The following is a 17693-nucleotide window of genomic DNA, read 5'->3' as shown; positions in this document are numbered from 1 at the left end:
CAATTTTTCTGTAGTTAAAGAAATGAGTCAAATGACATTACTTATGTGAGTTTTAAAGTTTTAGTGTTGTTGTGCCTTTTATATTGGGACTTAGCTTTTTTGCTTGGAAGGAACCTGCTCATGAATGAATCTGAAATTTTAGTTGTCTTTTTGTTTAATTTCTAACTAAAATTATTTTCCTTGTGGTGACTTTTGCAAAACCAAAAAGCATATGCGGTTCCTGCATAGGTAAGGATTTCATGCTAGAATGCATGGTTCCTATTATAGATGAGGGTACGGTTGAATCTGGATAACGAATTTCATGTTTAATCATATTGTCCCCTGGGTAGTGATGTCTAGTACTATTGCATCCTAATGTTTAGTTCCTTAAGAATCCATTTTTTCTTTCAGAACTAATCAATTGAGCTGAGAAAATAGACCAAGCTTGGTTTCATTTATTGCTAAGTTTGGTTATTGCTACTCCAGAATGCTTAAAGAATTGGTTTCTTTGATCCTGTACAAATTACTTTGGGCTCCTCTTAACTAGATCTGGTGTAGTTAGCCCTCAGTGGTGGGGGAGACAATGGAGTTCATGGGCCGAGGGGCAAGACACCAAGAGATATCGACGTCACATCTTAACCCAAAACCTTAAGGCATTAGATTTATGAGTCACATTTCTTATAAAGTCTTATTATCACCCAAACTTAACCAATGTGAGACTCAAACTTCGCACTTGAATTCTCACCAATCTCCCCCTCAAGTGCGAGTCACCTCCACATTATCATGACCTCCATGGAAGCATATCCGCCCTCGTACCGTCGTTCGCTGCTAAACAGAACTCGCCGCCTAGCCACATTGCTAGGAAGACTTACGACACAAAGAGATGTTACCATGGTCCCACGAACCATCGGCTCTGATACCACGTTGGGGGAGATAGGGGAGCCCATGGGCCGAGGAGCAAGACACCAAGAGATATCGACGCCACATCTTAACCGAATAAAGGCATTAAGTTTATGGGTCACATCTCTTATAAAGTCTTCTCGTCACCCAAACTTAACCAATGTGAGACTCAAATCCGCACTTAAATTTTCAACACTTAGCAGTAGCTTTTAGCGGTTAGAATTAGGGGTGTTCATAACTGAACCAATCCAAACAAAACCGACAAACTGATCCAAAAAAACCGAAATCCAATTAAACTGAAAACCGAACGACTGAAAATTGAAAAAATCGAAATTATTTATTGGATCTGATCGGATTTCGGATTTGATTTCCAAAACCGAACCAATCCAATCCAAACCGAACATTCACAAATATGTATACTTTTAGTGATACATATATCATTCCATTTACACTTACATAGTACATATTTATTGTATATATATTGATTATATCACATATGCTTATTTATAAAATTACGTTTTAAAAAAAAAAATTCAAGTAATTATTTGAACTATATACATGCATCAAAGTAAACAATTATAATCATAATTTTAAAATATGTTGACTATGTTATAATTTATGAATGTTATATTAATGTTATAAATTATGTATCGTTGTATTTATCATATATTATATATTTTTAAAATTTATACAACACAATTTCAAAGTATAAAAAAGTGAAACAAAATCCGAACAATTCAATCCAAATCATATATTATATATTTTTAAAATTTATACAACACAATTTCAAAGTATAAAAAAGTGAAACAAAAACCGAACAATTCAATTCAATCCAAACCGCTATAGATTGGATCGGATTTGAATTTAGTAAAAAATCCATTGGATAACAAAATCATAAAACCGATGATATCGGATCGGATAATTTTTCTCCTCAAAACCGATCCAATCTAATCCACGAACACCCCGATTAGAATTAAACTATACAAAAGTAAGTTTTAAACCAAAACAAAGTAAGTTCTCAATCTTACATTTAGCGCATGGTGTTTTGTAGCTCACTTATTTGTTTGTCTTGCCCATTCTCTTTGGGGGCATTTTATAGGTGTGCCAACATTATTTCTTCATTCTCATTCACTAGTTTTCATTTTGCTCTAAGAATTAAATTAGTCAATTTCAGCCTTAGATTTCTTGATTGGTTTGACAGCAGGTTTGATTTTTTAATCAGTCTATTCCACATTTCCACCCTTGTTCGACATGCGCTGGTGGAAGCTGAGAGTAGGGAGAACGTAGCATTTCGATTTTCGGGTGTCACTTAGTAACTCAAAAATAAAACAAAGCGGAAAAGCAGGTTTTTTTTTTCATTTCCTTTTTAAAATAAAAGACATTTTCAGAATAAAGACGCAACCCAAAATGCGATAAACATAAACTAATATAAAATACTATTACAACACTGCTGTAACCAAAAGTGTCACAAGTATTGTCAAGCGACAGAAAGTGAGTCCGAAGGCAAAAGAGTACAAGTCCAGAAATCAAGTGAGAAGTTTATAAGTACAGTCCTCCAAAACATGAGAGAGTCAGCTCAAAACAGCCTCCTCCAGACTTCCTAATGTCCGACTACTCTCTGTGATCCTCATGACAGGGAACCACACAAAAAGTAATGCGTCGGGGACCTACTCTGCCCCAAATATAGACACGACTAGTCAGAGCTATGACACTAACACCCAACCTTAGTAAGCTCTAAACACCCATACCTTATACTTCCATCCTCGACCCTCATCTGGTCATGCATTCAGTCCGGGTCCTCGTCGAAACTTCAGTAATGGTCATTACGCTCCTGGTCCTCCCCGAGTGACGAATCATCACGAACCAGTTGTCGAACGTCTGGCAGCAGGCCGACCGCCCAAACACAGACATACAAACAAAGTCAAGGCGCTAGGGTCAACTTACAGTATACAATAGATATACGACCAACATTTGAAGAATAAGGGGGTATATATATATATATATATATATATATATATATATATATATATATATATATAGGGAGCATATCAGGTGAGAGGAGTGGTTTATAATGAGAGATGAGAGGAATAATTAATAACCCTTGGATCAAAATAAAGGGTTCAGATTAATTCTCACTTTTAAGTTCTCACGTGACCACCTCTCTCTTCAATTCATTCTTTTCGCACATACGCACACCATCGTTCGTTCTCTCCCTCTCCCTCCCCGTCTTCCAATCCTGCATCAGATTCAAGTCTGTTCTTCCCTTTCCCTCTATTGCTGACGAATATGGGTTGGTTCTGTGTTTATTCGAGTTTCTTCTAGCTGTTGGAAGCAAAGGCAAACACGGTTTTCGTGTTCACTTCAGTTCAATTCAATTCAATCTGAAAACCCTAAAGCTTTAGGTGGTCGAAGATGGAGGTGGTGGAACCCGTAGAGCCACAGTCACTGAAGAAGCTATTATCTATATTCTAATTCATTATTTGTGCCTCCTTTCTCCTTTTCTATTTCAAAAATCGTAACTTTTCACTATTTTCGGGTACCCATTATTTACCATTGCTGATTCTAATTTATTATCTTTATCTGTGTTTTTTGCAGATATATTTCCTTGGAGCTTATTTACGGAGTATTTTTGGCTACATGTGAAATTTGTGTTATGTTGGTTTGCATAACTTGCTTTAATTTTTTTTTGCACATACAAATTTCCTCACGAATTTTGCAATTTGTGTGATGCTATTAGTGGTCAGATTCAAGTGATTCAATGAAGCCTTAGAGAATGAATCAGCATCTCAGATTGAAGTGATTTAATGCAATGGTGCATCTTTGGAAGCTAATGGAAGAGTCCTATGACAGTTAACTAATGTTGATAGTTTATACTTGGTGACAATGTATTAGGTTATGAATTGGTTTATACTTGGTGACAATGTATTAGTTTATACAGTGGTCTCCCCATGAGATGTATTCCCCATGAATTGATCTGCTGGGTTATAAGTGTATTCCTCATGATTGCTGAACAACAATAGGCTGCTGTCTTTTTTGTAACATATTTTTCTGGTTCTTCTCTTGTTTCTCTGTTACTTGAGTCCCTTGTACACACCATGGGTTGAGGTACCCCTAGTACCTCTTTAATACAATTTTGTTTATCAAAAAAAAAAAGTTTCCAGTCTTTATAAATATTGATCCACAAATGTGAAAGTTGCTTATGTTGTATCAAGTGACTAATGATTTCAAGTTATGATTTTGTAATGAAATGGATGTTAATTTTTTCTTTTTGCCCATAACTGTGAAAGTTGTTTTGCTTCCCCAATATCAAATGATTATGGAGCAACTTTGAAAACTTTTACTTCATTTCATTTGTCCCAGATCATCAATAAATTTACCTTAAATCTAAATATACACTCTGCTAGTACAGAGGAATGCATAAATACTGGGATGAAGAGAAGTTCTGGCAAGTCTAATTCATAATCTGCACTTCTAGCACATGGTCAATGTATCAGTCTCAATAACACATGAGAAGCAATTATTTCAAACTTCAACTCTAAACAAAGCTACTAAACTAAATGATCCATAGCATGAGATCCCTGAGTACAATTCATCTTCAATGAGCTATCACCATTGTCTACAACATAATGAAAAATCCAAAATCAATTTCCTATTTAAAACATTGAATTGACGTGTTCTTTTAAACTCCAAAATGTCCAAACTTGAAGGTTGAATTGACTTCTTCTACTTGAATTGAGTTCTCTTTTACGTCTTCTTTTCATGCCATTCTTCCCTTTTGACAACAAACACATCTATTTGCATGTGAAATAAGAAGAAGCAACACAAAATCCCCTGTTTAATAACAAACAAGATTCTTAGTTAGAAAGTTTTTAAAAAACAAGAACAAAAAAGCAGAAAGAAGTAATTGAAATCATATACGAAAGTTTCTTACCAAAACTAGGAAGATGCTTTTGAGGGACAGTTACGACTGTCATGAATTCCATGTTCGCCACAAGTTCTACAAAGCCTTGTTCTTTTCTGTTGTTGTTCTACAGCCTTCTCTTTTCCACCTTTGATTCGTCTTCCACTTCCCTTTGTTTTTGAAACCCGTGGGGGAAGGATTTCCACTTCTTTAGGAATATTGGATCCAACAAAAGTTTGCAAGTCATCAGCCATATCTTGTTCAGGATTCTCTTCAAACTCGTTCAATTGCTTTTCAATGTCAATAACTCCATTCATCACGAAAAGCAATTTTTCTTTACTATTTCCCGCCTTCTCCACACACTTGAATAAGTGATCCCATACATCTGAAATGATCTTCCTCTCATTTTCTGGTTTAGAACACATTTCCAATGCATTCTCAGCAGTATCAAAAATAGGTTTTCTATTTGCCAACTTAGTCCACCTATTTAAAATGTAATTACTTGGGATCTCATTTAATCCTTTCCCTTTTAGAACACAAAGTATGTGTCTACAAGGTATTCCTTGAGATTGATACATTTTGCAAGAGCATTCTGCATTGTGATTAGAAGGATTATAAGCCACTTCTCGCATTTTAGCATTGGCGTGACTGTTATCGATTATATGCAATATTTCCAGTCCACCCTCCTCTTTCTTGCTTTCAACTCCACAATCCACACATGCAATCCATAACTCTTTCTGAAACTTATAAAAGTTCTCATGAGTATAAACATTTGATCCATGCTTTTCTAAATTGCGATTCAACTTCAGTTTTGGTTGTGAGTGAAGTGAATCATTATCTGCAAGTAGTTCCTTTTGCCTCTGTGCTTCGATAGCAGAATCAAATCTCATCCAAAATTCAACCAAACTAACATTAGGATTCAAAAATTTACCATAGAAAGAATTCTCACTTTCTGATCTTGAGGTTGTTCTCAATATCCCAGCTAAAAAAATATCTTTAAAGTAAGCTGGGATCCACATGCTTCGAATATCATACATATGTGAGAGCCAATCATTCTTTTGTAATTGAAATCTAATAATGATAGATTTCCATGTTGTTTCAAATTCATTTGCTGTCTCCGATCTCCAAATACATGACTTGAAATCAGTGTTGAACTCCTCATTGGCATTCAATGAAACACCAACTTTTTCAGAAACTTTCTTCATAATGTGCCACATACAAAATCTATGAGCAGAATGATTAAAAATCTTCTCTATAGCTACTTTCATTGCAGGATCTTGATCTGTTATTATAATGTTTGGTTGATGGTGACCCATGGCTTCTAAAAATTTTTCAAACAACCAAATGAATGAATCAGCTTTCTCATCTGCTAAAAATGCTGCTCCAAAAGTAACACATTGCCTATGATGGTTTACTCCAGTAAATGGTGCAAAAATCATTGAATATCTATTTGTCTCATAAGTAGTATCAAATGAAACAACATCCCCAAATAAAGAATAATTTTTTCTAGAAAGACCGTCTGCCCAAAAAACACATTTTAATCTACCTTCTCCATCTACATCATAAGCATAATAGAAGGATGGATTTAATTCTTGCTTCCTTCTAAAGTTGTCAATAAATACATGAGCATCAGAATCTTTAATTAAAGTCTTTAAATCTCTTGAGTAATTCTGAAGATCTCTTTGTGTGCATCCAACATTTTGATAACCCCCAAATTGCTCTTTCAACAAGTGGTAAGTTTTCGAAGGCCCAATATTTGCTCTATTATATGCACGCAATAAACTCTTGTGCACAGGATTCACTTTTCTTGCTGATCGTAAAAATTGTCTCTTCATAGGTGAAGCAAGTGCATGTGTATGACTTTCATGAAATTTATTAAGTTCATATTTACCTTCCTCTACCAGTTTGAAAACAGCCCTTGCATAGCATCCTTCTCTTGTTAGACTCCTTCTTCTAGCCTTAAGCTTAACTGTGGATTCACTTTGCACCACACTTTCTGTCTTATTTGGTAGGTAACCTTCTTTTGAGCAAACAAAATACTTCCAGCGCTTCACGCCATTTTTGTCTTTAGTTTCAGATGAGCAGCGAACACTAAATCCAGCATTATGTGCATACCTTTTGTAAAACTCTTCACCTTCTTCTAATGTATTGAATTGTTGTCCAACCTTCGGCTTTAATTCTTCAGCACAAGTTGGCACCCATTCGTTTTCCTAAAAAACATTACCATATAAGAAAAAATAACTTAATTACACAAAACTGAATATAGTAACATAGTGTAGAGAGCTTTGTACCTCTTCAATTGAGCTGTTGAGGGCAGAATCCATCCTTAATGGGGATACAATTCTACTCATTCCTGCATATAGCAATGTCGCCCAATTAGCTCATTGTATTTACCAATTAAAATTGAGAAAATAATAACTAATTCAGAACAAGTGGGATGAGATTATTCAAAAAGGGCATATACGTGGGATGCATTACAAAGATAAGAGTCAATTGAAATATATAAAATGCATACAGTGGGAACATTTTCAGCCAAGAAACAGTCAATTTTGGAAGCATTAATGTAACTTAATACCCTTTTACTCAGATTTTGCAATGAAAAGCAATGAAGTTCAGTGGAAGATGTTAAAAAATCGAAAGGGGGAAACCTGGGAATAAAACTTGATCATCACTCGAAAGGACGGTGGAGCGAAATAGAGCCTTGGTCCTCCGAAACGCTGCGAGGGTGGAGTGGGCAGAAACGTCGTCGTGGCCGAGGACGGAAGGAGACGTTGCCCGACGGCGAGAGGATGAAGTGAAATCGTCGGAGAAGAAGGCAGTGACGGGTCGTGTAATTCTGCCCGGCGGCGGAGAAGATGAAGTGAACTCACGAGTCGTGTTTCTGGGGAGAGAACGAACGATGGTGTGCGTATGTGTGAAAAGAATGAATTGAAGAGAGAGGTGGTCACGTGAGAACTTAAAAGTGAGAATTAATCTGAACCCTTTATTTTGATCCAAGGGTTATTAATTATTCCTCTCATCTCTCATTATAAACCACTCCTCTCACCTGATATGCTCCCTATATATATATGTTGTATATATACGTATAAGTTCTGTGTTGCCTACCCTAAGGTATATACATAGCATGTTATCAAACCCCTAATAATAATCCGATCATCAACATCTAAACACATATAATTAAAGGGCATGATATGTCATGCAACGTCAATCATAATAAGATGCATGGTGTGCCAATGCAGAATATGCTGACACAAATCCGAATAACGTCACTCTACTTGGCGACGGGACAAACCAACGGTATTGCCACTTAAAGGTTGGGCACCTCGAGACGGTCGTAACACTGGCCTCGTGTTTAACCATTTCTGCTCGGGTGTCGCTTATCACCTTTGGCTATAGTCAAGACGGTGCAAACTCTACATGGTTTGACCATTTCTACTTGTTATGCCGAACATCAACAGGGACGATACAACTCTACACGGATGACCGTCACTTCCTGTTGTGCCAGGTATAGTCAGGACCGATTCAACTCTACACAGCTGATCGTTGCTTCCTGCTATACCGAAGTACTCCGCTTGGCACTTCATCGCGTGTATGCATGAGTGCAATATGATTAGCAAAACAACGATTCGTCCTCACATGTAAAAATTGGTTCATTGACCAAAGGCTTCTACAATGAGAAACTTAGGCTATAGTCAAGTCGGTTGTGACCCTACGGGTTTAACCATTCCTGCTTGCTATGCCAGACATCAACAGGAACGATACAACTCTACGCGGTTGACCGTCACGTCCTGTTGTGCCAAGTATAGTCAGGGACGATGCAACTCTACACGGTTGACCGTCAAATCTTGCTACACCAAGAGTACTCTACTAGGTACCTCACTAACGCTCAAATCCTTGGCTAAGCCCGTCTACAAATTCTTTTCCATAATATGAGTTCCCTTAAAAATAGTTCTCTTATTAGGTAAAAGGTTTCATCGTAAGTTAGTGCATTATGTTGTTAATTTCAAAATCCAATTCTCATTTTCCAAAACCTTTCAAAATAACGTTCCTAAAACTAGGATCACCGACCCATTCCTGTTTTCCAAACTCAATTTCATTCCTAAGTCTTTTCCATCAAATTGTCATCATTAATTAAAAGCGTTATATTCTTAATAAATATATTATGAATTTATTTATATAAAACAGATTATGATTATTTTCGGTCCAAAACTCTATAAATTTAAAGTTCCCATTATCCCAAAAAGAAACCCCGAGAAGATCTCGATTCCCTAAAGCAATAAAGGTTCGAACCTTGGTTCGACCTAACAAACATTCCCAAAACAAACCCGTCATTGTCATGACGAAGGTAAATGTATTCTACACTCCGGAAGTCGTATCAAATGCACTAATATAATCAGCACAATTTAATCATAAACACAAATGCATCAAGCTCTATAGAGCGATGAATCAATAATGCAGTGCTGTAAACATAACCCTGTCCTATCCATTAGAAAGCGGCCAAAGCCTCTCAGAAAACGGAGACACACGTCTCATATAAGTTCACTCGGCCGAAGCCTCCAGAAAACATTTCCCAGTTCAAAGCGATAAACAATATCCAAGCAATATTCAATATCAAGCAATATTCAAGTCGAATTTATCGACGCCTACAATATAATAGCTAGTAAGTAAGTTGCTTTAACCTCGAGTTGTTCCAGTCTCGCGGTGCAGGTCTCGCTCACAAGCTTGTTCAGTCAACCCCAAAGTTTCCACAATTGAACCTTTGAGCAAACAAAGCAATAATGAATCAAAACAAGTCGATACAGTCGAAACAATCCTAACTAATGTTCGACAACGCTCACGAAGTATCAGAGTACAACATTCTAACGTGAATGGAAGAGTTTCCCCGAATGGGTAAGTTTTGACTCGTGAAACCAAACAGAAATTCTAATATTTACCTTTGCTCACTAAAATGCGCATAACTCGAGCTATAGAACTCGGAATGACACGAAACCAAAGCCAAAATTTCGGCGACTCGAAGGGCTACAGTAAGCATAAGGCCAACCTTGCCCAGATTTGAGTTTCATCACTGTCCTAACACAAATAGGTCTCGGCCACTCTCCAATTTAGTGTTTCGGCGCTTTTTCTTCGATCTAATTTAATTCCTAGGTAGTTTTACGGTAAAACTAGGGCAAGGAAACTGTCGGAAAAAATTTAGAACGAGCGGGTCGATATACGACTAGTTAGGGGGGCACTTTGGTCCAAAATTAAAGCTCAAAAACTCAAAGTTGAAACTTTGAAAAACAAAATTGATGGAGTCGTTCACAACGACATTTATAGCAACTAATCCTAAGGCCGCAAAGTCGGATTGTGGCTTTTTAATCAAAAAGTTTCAATATGTGAGTAAATGGGTTTTTATACCGTTTTTCAGATCTACGGCGACTCGATCGAAATCGGCGCGCATCGGTGAGAGATTTAGCTTGTTGGGTAGTAGTAGAAGGTAGTTCAAAAGAAAAATCGAGAAAATCGCACAATCTTGGTAAAAGCTCGAAACTAGGAGCTCAGAAAGAGATAAAGAAACGCGATAAAAAGAATGATCAAAGGTAAGAAGTGAGTAGAATACCTCTGTGCCGTGAAGTAGAGACAAACAGCTCGAAGATCTGTCAAGAAACGGCGAAGTTCTCCCTCTCCCTCTCTTCCTCCTTGCTCGTGGCCACACCCATGGGAAATGACAAGTTTTTTTGTTTATTTTTTTCTATTTATAGGAGAGAGAAATCGCGGGAAAATGAATATTTCGCGATTCCGATTTTTGCAGTACGTTCATCTGTGAATTCTAAGCGAGATTCTGGCGACAGAATTCCAGAACTTAAGACAAGTCTCTTGAATTTGAAGAAAACGATCCAAAAGCGGTGTGAGTTAAAATACTCCGAAAAACTACTTTTTGCTGTGAAAGTCGGATGACAAAACTTCCTTCTGAAGAAAGGTTGGAAACGTCGAAAGAAATTTGGCAACGCGGATGGAAACTTCGTTAGAAGCTCCGAATAGAAAAAGTCTTCATTCAGTGTTGAAATTTAAAGTCTTGAGAGAATAGAATTTTGCGTCGTCGGACTTCCGACAAGTGAAACCTATCGTGCGTACAGTCCAGAGTTCTGAAATGAAACGGTAGTCGAGGGAAAAATAAAGAGAACTTCTTATTTTTCCAAGAATTTTGAATTTCGATTAAACAATGCTTTAAGAGTGGAAATAGCCTTTTTCAGACACTCTCGACCTTAGTCGGGTGTGGAAATGGCTCGTGCTAACTCTTATACTGAACACAGTACTATCCTCAAGCAATTTCCTGAACGTTATTCTTCGTCAAGTCGTCCAAAACAGCATTATCCTTTACAAGGTCATTTTGCGGTTAAACCGGTTCTACTCTTGGGTTGGAAAAATAATTAAAATAATTATTTATATCCAAGTCTGAAATTTGGGTTTTACAAGAAGAAGAAAAAGATGAAAAAAATAATTTAAATATTTCAATTTCAATTTAACATATAAAATTTAAATATATTTATAAAAAAGGGTTAATAGTAAAATTAGTTCCTGATGTTGTAAGAAAATTTGATTTTAATCCCTCTGAAGAAAAATGAAATTTAGTTGCAGTCATTTTTACGATTATTGGCGGTTTCTGACCGCCACTAAACGTCATTTTTCCTAAGAGGGACTAAAATCATACTCGCATACAAACTCAGGGACTAATTTGACCATTAAACCTAAAAAAATTCACATTATATATAACTATATAGCTCAAGTGCTAAATAACTTTTTATCACCCTAAAGTTCTAGAATCGAATCCTCTCACATTCATTTATACCCATTTATAGATGGATGCGAAGCTGACAATTTGTGCATGCAATACATGCGGGAGTTTAATATATAGAAAAGTAAGGGAATTGTTGTAGATATAAAGAAAAGAATGACAGTGAATTGAATGTATGGTGTTTCAATTTATTGGACGGGTTAATGATTCTATATGTCTATGAACACTCTTTTAATAAGCAGCCATATCTAGCAAGTAGCAAAATATATATTTTATAACAAGGAAAGCATCTGCAGTGTATTCTCTATTGTATACTATTGTTTCCGTCGGACATTGTTGACCATTCTTAGATCTGGTCAGTGATTCCAGCTCACCACCGTGTGGGTGCATCATCGCACATAGATTAACAATACTTGATGGTGGTGCCAAAACTGCTCTGGTAGCATTGTGTTCAACATTTTTACAATTAAAAATGGTCAAGTTGTAGCTCCAATCAATGTACTCTTGTTTTAACCCGAGAAAGTTTATTAACCACCGCTTACTGATTTTGATGCCAATGAAGTTTATATACCACCGATTACTGATTTTGATTGTCAATGGAGTTTATAAACCGCTGCTTACTCGAGGTGGAAATAATCTTAATAATTATTCTTTTTAAAATAAACCTAGATATATTAAAAGCCGTTAAGCAATGAAGCCATTACATTTGAGTTCACATTTTTTTATAGGCAATTAAGAATATATTGAAGAAAAGTACGAGAAGTACAAAAGTTGAGTTCACACTTGAAACCCGAACTAAAAGAACTTCCTCTACCCACATTGACTCATTATAAGTGTTAGGGTTTCTAACTAAAAATCCGCCACAGAATTACCTTAACGTATGACAAAATAAAAAGAAAACAATTCGAAAGTAGAAAGAAATAAATGAGAATCTCTAATAACACAATCTAAATCTCAAAGACCAGCCACACCTCTCCTCCAAGTTCGGTCTCAAAACTCACACGACAAAACCCCAATTCAACAACGAGAGATATCGTCCACCTCATACTCAAAACCTCTCTACAAGTAAAGGTGTCGAAGTCGCAGATGCCATTACATTCACACGAGCATTGTGTGCCACCACCCCATACTTGCGTCGCTGGTGGAGCAAAAAGGAAGCGTCAAAAATAATTTTTTTTTTGATAGGAAAATTGTAGTTGTAGTAATGTCAGGAAATTAATTTCTCCTCAGGGTTCGAATCCTGCCCACCCAATTCTTATGTTCCCTAACTCTTACTACTTGAGTTAACCCTCGAGAACGCGTCAAAATTGAACTTGATGGTCCCTTCCGCTGGTGGTTGCCATTAATACACGTCTAACATTAAAATTGGCCAGCAGTAAAATAATTACTCCCTCTGTTCCTTTTTATAAAAGCCAAATTAAAATGCATCTTGGTTCTTAGGGGCAGGGGCGGACCCACATAGGGCCCGGGGGTTCAGTTGAACCCCCTGAAAAAAAAAAAAATCAACCTACCCCTCTAATAGTTTTTTTTGAACCCCCTGAAAATTTAATATTGCACCCTAGACCCCAACTCCTCTCTCTCACACTATAGTCACTAGTCAGATCTCTCTCCTCTAACAATCACCATGCACGCACTTTGCCCTCACGCTCTCATTCTCTGATTTCCCAAGCACCACCACCGCCCACCACCACGCCGGCCGCCGCCGCACCACCACGTGCCACTCTCCAGTCGTGCGCCCCTGCTTTGGCTGTGCCTCTGCGGTTCTAATTTCTACAGGTATGGGCATGGCTGATTTTTTTCCTAACCCTAATTTATGTTTTTCCCCTAATTTATAAATGTTATAATCTTCAAATTCTTCTCACTGCATCTGTTAGTATCTTCTAATTCTTCTAATTTATGTTTTTCCTAACCATAATTTCTGATTCTTCCCTATGTAACATACTTGTTTTTTCCCTGGTAGTGCATATTGTGCTTCTGTTTTATTCTCTCACTGCATAATTTCAAAATCCCAGATTCATAATCATAGGTATACTGGTATGGTATTGTGCATTTGTGCTTTATGTTTTTACTTTTAGTACCGGTACCGTGTTTCTTTTTTTGTTCAATTTCTTCTTGGTTTAAGATTGTCTTGGCATGCTTGTGTTCTGTTTTTTGTTTTTTCATGTGAGTCATGTGTTTAGAAATTGGAATGAGTTTCTCCGTGTTATTGCTCATTGATGAATTGGGTAAATATTAATTTGGTCTGTTATGCTTTCTTATCCTGGACTAGTGATGAATTGGGTAAATAATTGAGGATTGATCTGTTATGGTAAATATTAGTAATTTGGTCTTCCAGTGTAGGAAATCCATGTTATTTTGTCTGTTTGCTTTGAGCATAGTAAAGCATTATATAGCCATAATTTGGTCTTCCAGGTATGGCTGATTACCCTAACCCTAAATGGTTAAATTGATTTCCTTTCTCTTCTCCTTTCTCAAGCTTGATTTCATCTCAAGCTTGATTTCCCTAAATTGATTTTCTCAAATGTCATAATAGGTTTTCTATAATCACAGGTTTTAGATGTTCTCAGTTTATGAGGCAAATGGAGTTTTAGTAAAGTTATGTTCTTTGCAAATAAATTTTGAAATTTTTGCTATAATCATACACTATAATCATATTTGTGTATTCCAATACTGACAACATAGTTCTGATGCATACTTATTGTCTGATGCATACTTATTTCAATACTGACAACATAGTTCAGATTGAGCTGCTTCAATCTTGAAAAATTTGAACCCCCTGATCTCGGGGTCCTGGATCCGCCACTGCTTAGGGGATGTGCATTGGTGATTTGGTTCTTAGAGCATTTCCAATGCAAGTTTCTTAGTTCTTATTTCTGAGCTAGGAACTGAGAATTTAGTTCTTAACTTTTAGAGGAGGCTGACGTTGAGTTCTTAGTTCTTAAAAATAAGAACTACTTCTTATATAAAGAGTTTTACTTTTTGAGTTCTTAACATAAAAAATTATTTTTTTCTCTCCCATTCATCAACTGATATAATTTAAGTATTGAATTAGCATTTTAATTTAAATCAAAATCATATGAAAATAAAAAATATTAATAATATAATGATATTGTGAGACCTGATGAATAGTGCTAAGAACTAATAACTAAGAACTCATGGTTGAAGCAAAATCTCAAAAAAAAAAATGGCTTAATTGCATTTTTGATCCCCCACGAATGATAAATGTGCATTTTTTGTCCTAAACGTTTGAAAATAGCAGAATCAGTCCCACACGTTTGACTCCGTTAGCGTTTTTGGTCCCCTCCGCTAAAATTCTAACAGAAGTTACTTATTGCACCCCATTTTACTATTTTCACCCCTCACTGGGACTATAAATGCACATTTATCATTCGTGGGGGACCAAAAATGCAATTAAGCCTAAAAAATAAAAAAACCAAGAAACCCACCAACCACTTCTTCTTCTCCATCAAGTTCTTAAATGATTAGAGAAATATTTCCATTTAATGATCCACAATTGCTTCCACTTCTTGTTGGTATCATTGTATTAAATTAAAATTATTGTACATGTTTACAGTATTTGCATGGGAATCACCATGAAAAGGGGCTAGCTCCTAGCAAAAATATTTCATTTTCCACATCTTTTATCCATTCACACACATGGTTGCAAGTCTTTTTTGCCAGGGCCTGCAAGTACTCATCATGCACAAACATGTGAGATACGAGTGTTTCAAACTTATACTTATTTTTTCTTACAGGTTCTCATTGGAAGTTAATGATGAACCTATACTTGGGTATGGACATATAACATAGCATAAGGAGAGATGGGAATTGGGAGAAGAAGAATAAGAAGAAGTGGTTGATGGGTTTCTTGGTTTTTTTATTTTTTAAAATTAATTGCACTTTTGGTCACCACAAATGATAAATGTGCATTTTTGGTCCTAGTGACGAGTGAGAATAGTAAAATGGGGGTGCAATAAGTAACTTCTGTTAGAATTTTAACGGAGAGACCAAAAATGCTAACGGAGACAAACGTGTGGGACTAATTCTGCTATTTTCAAACGTTTATGACAAAAAATGCACATTTGTTATTCGTGGGGGACCAAAAGTGCAATTAAGCCAAAAAAATTTTGATAAAACACATATTACAGTACAAGTACACATGTATAGTGATAAGAACTAAGAAGAAAAAAACATAGGCAATAGAATGAATGTCCTAAAAACCTCCGCAAATCTAGCTAAGTTTAGGACAAATTCAAACCTACATTAATTGTCAAGCCTCCATACAGGAATTTAAATGCAATTTATCATCAATGAAAATCAAATCACACTGATTAATTAATCAAAGTGTACCGATGAATTTAATAGCCCTTATCCTCAACGAAAATCAAATCAAAAAGTACAACACAAATTAATTATTCAAAGAGCATATATTCATCCATAAACCCTTGGCCCGTTTACACCGTGGAGGTGAAGTTGAAGTTGGCACATGTGGTTTGCCTTCCATAGAGCAAAGAGCTGAACCCCAATCTAGACGCAGCCAAATCAAACTGCACCAGATTATTCTCCAGCTGATACCCACCAATCACAATCGAAGTCCTCGCATTCTTCCCACCGTTCACAAACCCAAGACACAAAACACTACCATCATTATGCACATCTACCACCGAGTTCGCTCCAAAAACATACCACGTCACACCATTCTGCATCACAAACTCCACCGTAGGCACCGCCGCACCCAACCGCGTACTCCCCACGCCCTTACCGCTGAAGCAAACCTTAAACGGCTTAACCGCCGCCACCCTCTTAATGTTCCTAGCCACAGACGCGTTGATAAACGCCTTCGTAACCGCCTTGAAAATAGAATCCTCGAGAACCGTGTAAGGATTCACCGTGCTGATCTTGGTTCCACCAACGCTGTTATTGTCAATGGCTAACAAACTCGATTTAACGGTAACCGTTTTTCCATCAATCACGATTGATTTCACGCCGATGAAATACTCGGCGGAGGAGGTGCTCACCGAGTTGGTTAGCAGCGGCGTGAACGAGAGGCCTTTAGAGGCGTCGACGTTGGGGAGGAGAACATAAGGCCCGTCCCCGAAGAAAACTACGCCGGTTGATGAAGATAAGCAGATTGCGAACTTGCGGTGGAAGCTGAATGCGGAGGAGAATTGCGACGGCAGCGCGATTTTCGTCCGGCCGAGGCCGGCCATGCCAGAAACACCTTTTTTGAGTCCTTTTAGTAAAAAGGTCGACCCGCAGGTGAAGAGGAAGTTCGAGACGGTGGCGATTCGGCCGGGTGTGAGGCCGTTGGTGGACTGGATTGAGAGAGTATCTTGGGCGACCTCGCCGATGGTGGAGTGTTCGGTGACGGTGTTGCCCGGGAGGAGGCTGCAGGTGTTGTTGTTGCAGCCAGGCTTGGGGGATGAGAAGCAGGTACCGCAGCCGATGGATTTGGCCAGGGAGCACTGGGTGGATTTGCAGCGTGCTGGGCGGTAGGTTGAGGAGGTGTAGTTGGTATCACAGTCGACCCACAAGAAATTGCCTCCGAGATCGACGACAAGTTTTACTGGAACTTGTGGGGTTCTTTGGTTGATTTTAGTGAGGTATTGGAGTGTGGAGGCATCTTTTGTGACTGGCACAACAAGGGCTTTGGGCCTGAAAGATGTTTTGGCCTGAGTAAGTAATGCAGTAGTAGAGAATAGGAAGAGGAGAGTGCAGATGAATAGATTTTGATAGTTGGAATATTTGTTAGCCATGCCCATGGCTGTGTGTGTGACTGTATATGGAAATTAATCTGAAGTTGGAAATGATAGTGAAGTGGCAGAGAGACCTATATTTATAGGTGGAATTAGAGTGCCAGTGTTGTTTGTTTATTTGTCGGAAAATGAAGTGGAGCGGTACCGCAAAGACAACTCACATGTGAACCTCGTCAAGTAGCTCGATGCATGTTACTGGATGTTGCTGGGAGTTGGGTTTAGCACCCCACCTATTGGGCTTGGCACCCCACTTTATCAAATACGGAATTTAAAGTTCCGTATTCTTCATATTGAATACGGAACTTAAAATTCCGTATTGTATTTAAGTATGCGTGTCACATTTTCAACCACTCATTTGATATTAAAATAGATACGGAATTTT

At 37.5% G+C, this 17693-nt stretch overlaps 2 protein-coding genes across 2 annotated transcripts; both read right to left on the bottom strand.

Annotated features, from left to right (window-relative positions):
- Nucleotides 1–4815: 4815 nt before the first annotated feature.
- LOC130719575 (protein FAR1-RELATED SEQUENCE 5-like) lies at nucleotides 4816–7131 on the bottom strand. Its single transcript, XM_057570193.1, has 2 exons — nucleotides 7072–7131; nucleotides 4816–6990 (listed from the first exon to the last, which is right to left on the bottom strand). The coding sequence occupies exons 1-2, from the start codon at nucleotides 7129–7131 to the stop codon at nucleotides 4816–4818; spliced, it is 2235 nt and encodes a 744-aa protein (XP_057426176.1).
- An 8776-nt stretch (nucleotides 7132–15907) lies between these two features.
- LOC130721421 (probable aspartic proteinase GIP2) lies at nucleotides 15908–17444 on the bottom strand. Its single transcript, XM_057572222.1, has one exon. The coding sequence runs from the start codon at nucleotides 17315–17317 to the stop codon at nucleotides 16010–16012; it is 1308 nt and encodes a 435-aa protein (XP_057428205.1). The 5' UTR covers nucleotides 17318–17444; the 3' UTR covers nucleotides 15908–16009.
- Between the last annotated feature and the right edge of the window lie 249 nt (nucleotides 17445–17693).

The sequence above is a fragment of the Lotus japonicus genome, chromosome 5, assembly GCF_012489685.1.
Source record: "Lotus japonicus ecotype B-129 chromosome 5, LjGifu_v1.2".
NCBI lineage: Eukaryota > Viridiplantae > Streptophyta > Magnoliopsida > Fabales > Fabaceae > Lotus > Lotus japonicus.
The sequence above is the reverse complement of the archived record's forward strand: the minus strand, read 5'-3'. Positions and strand labels throughout refer to the sequence as shown.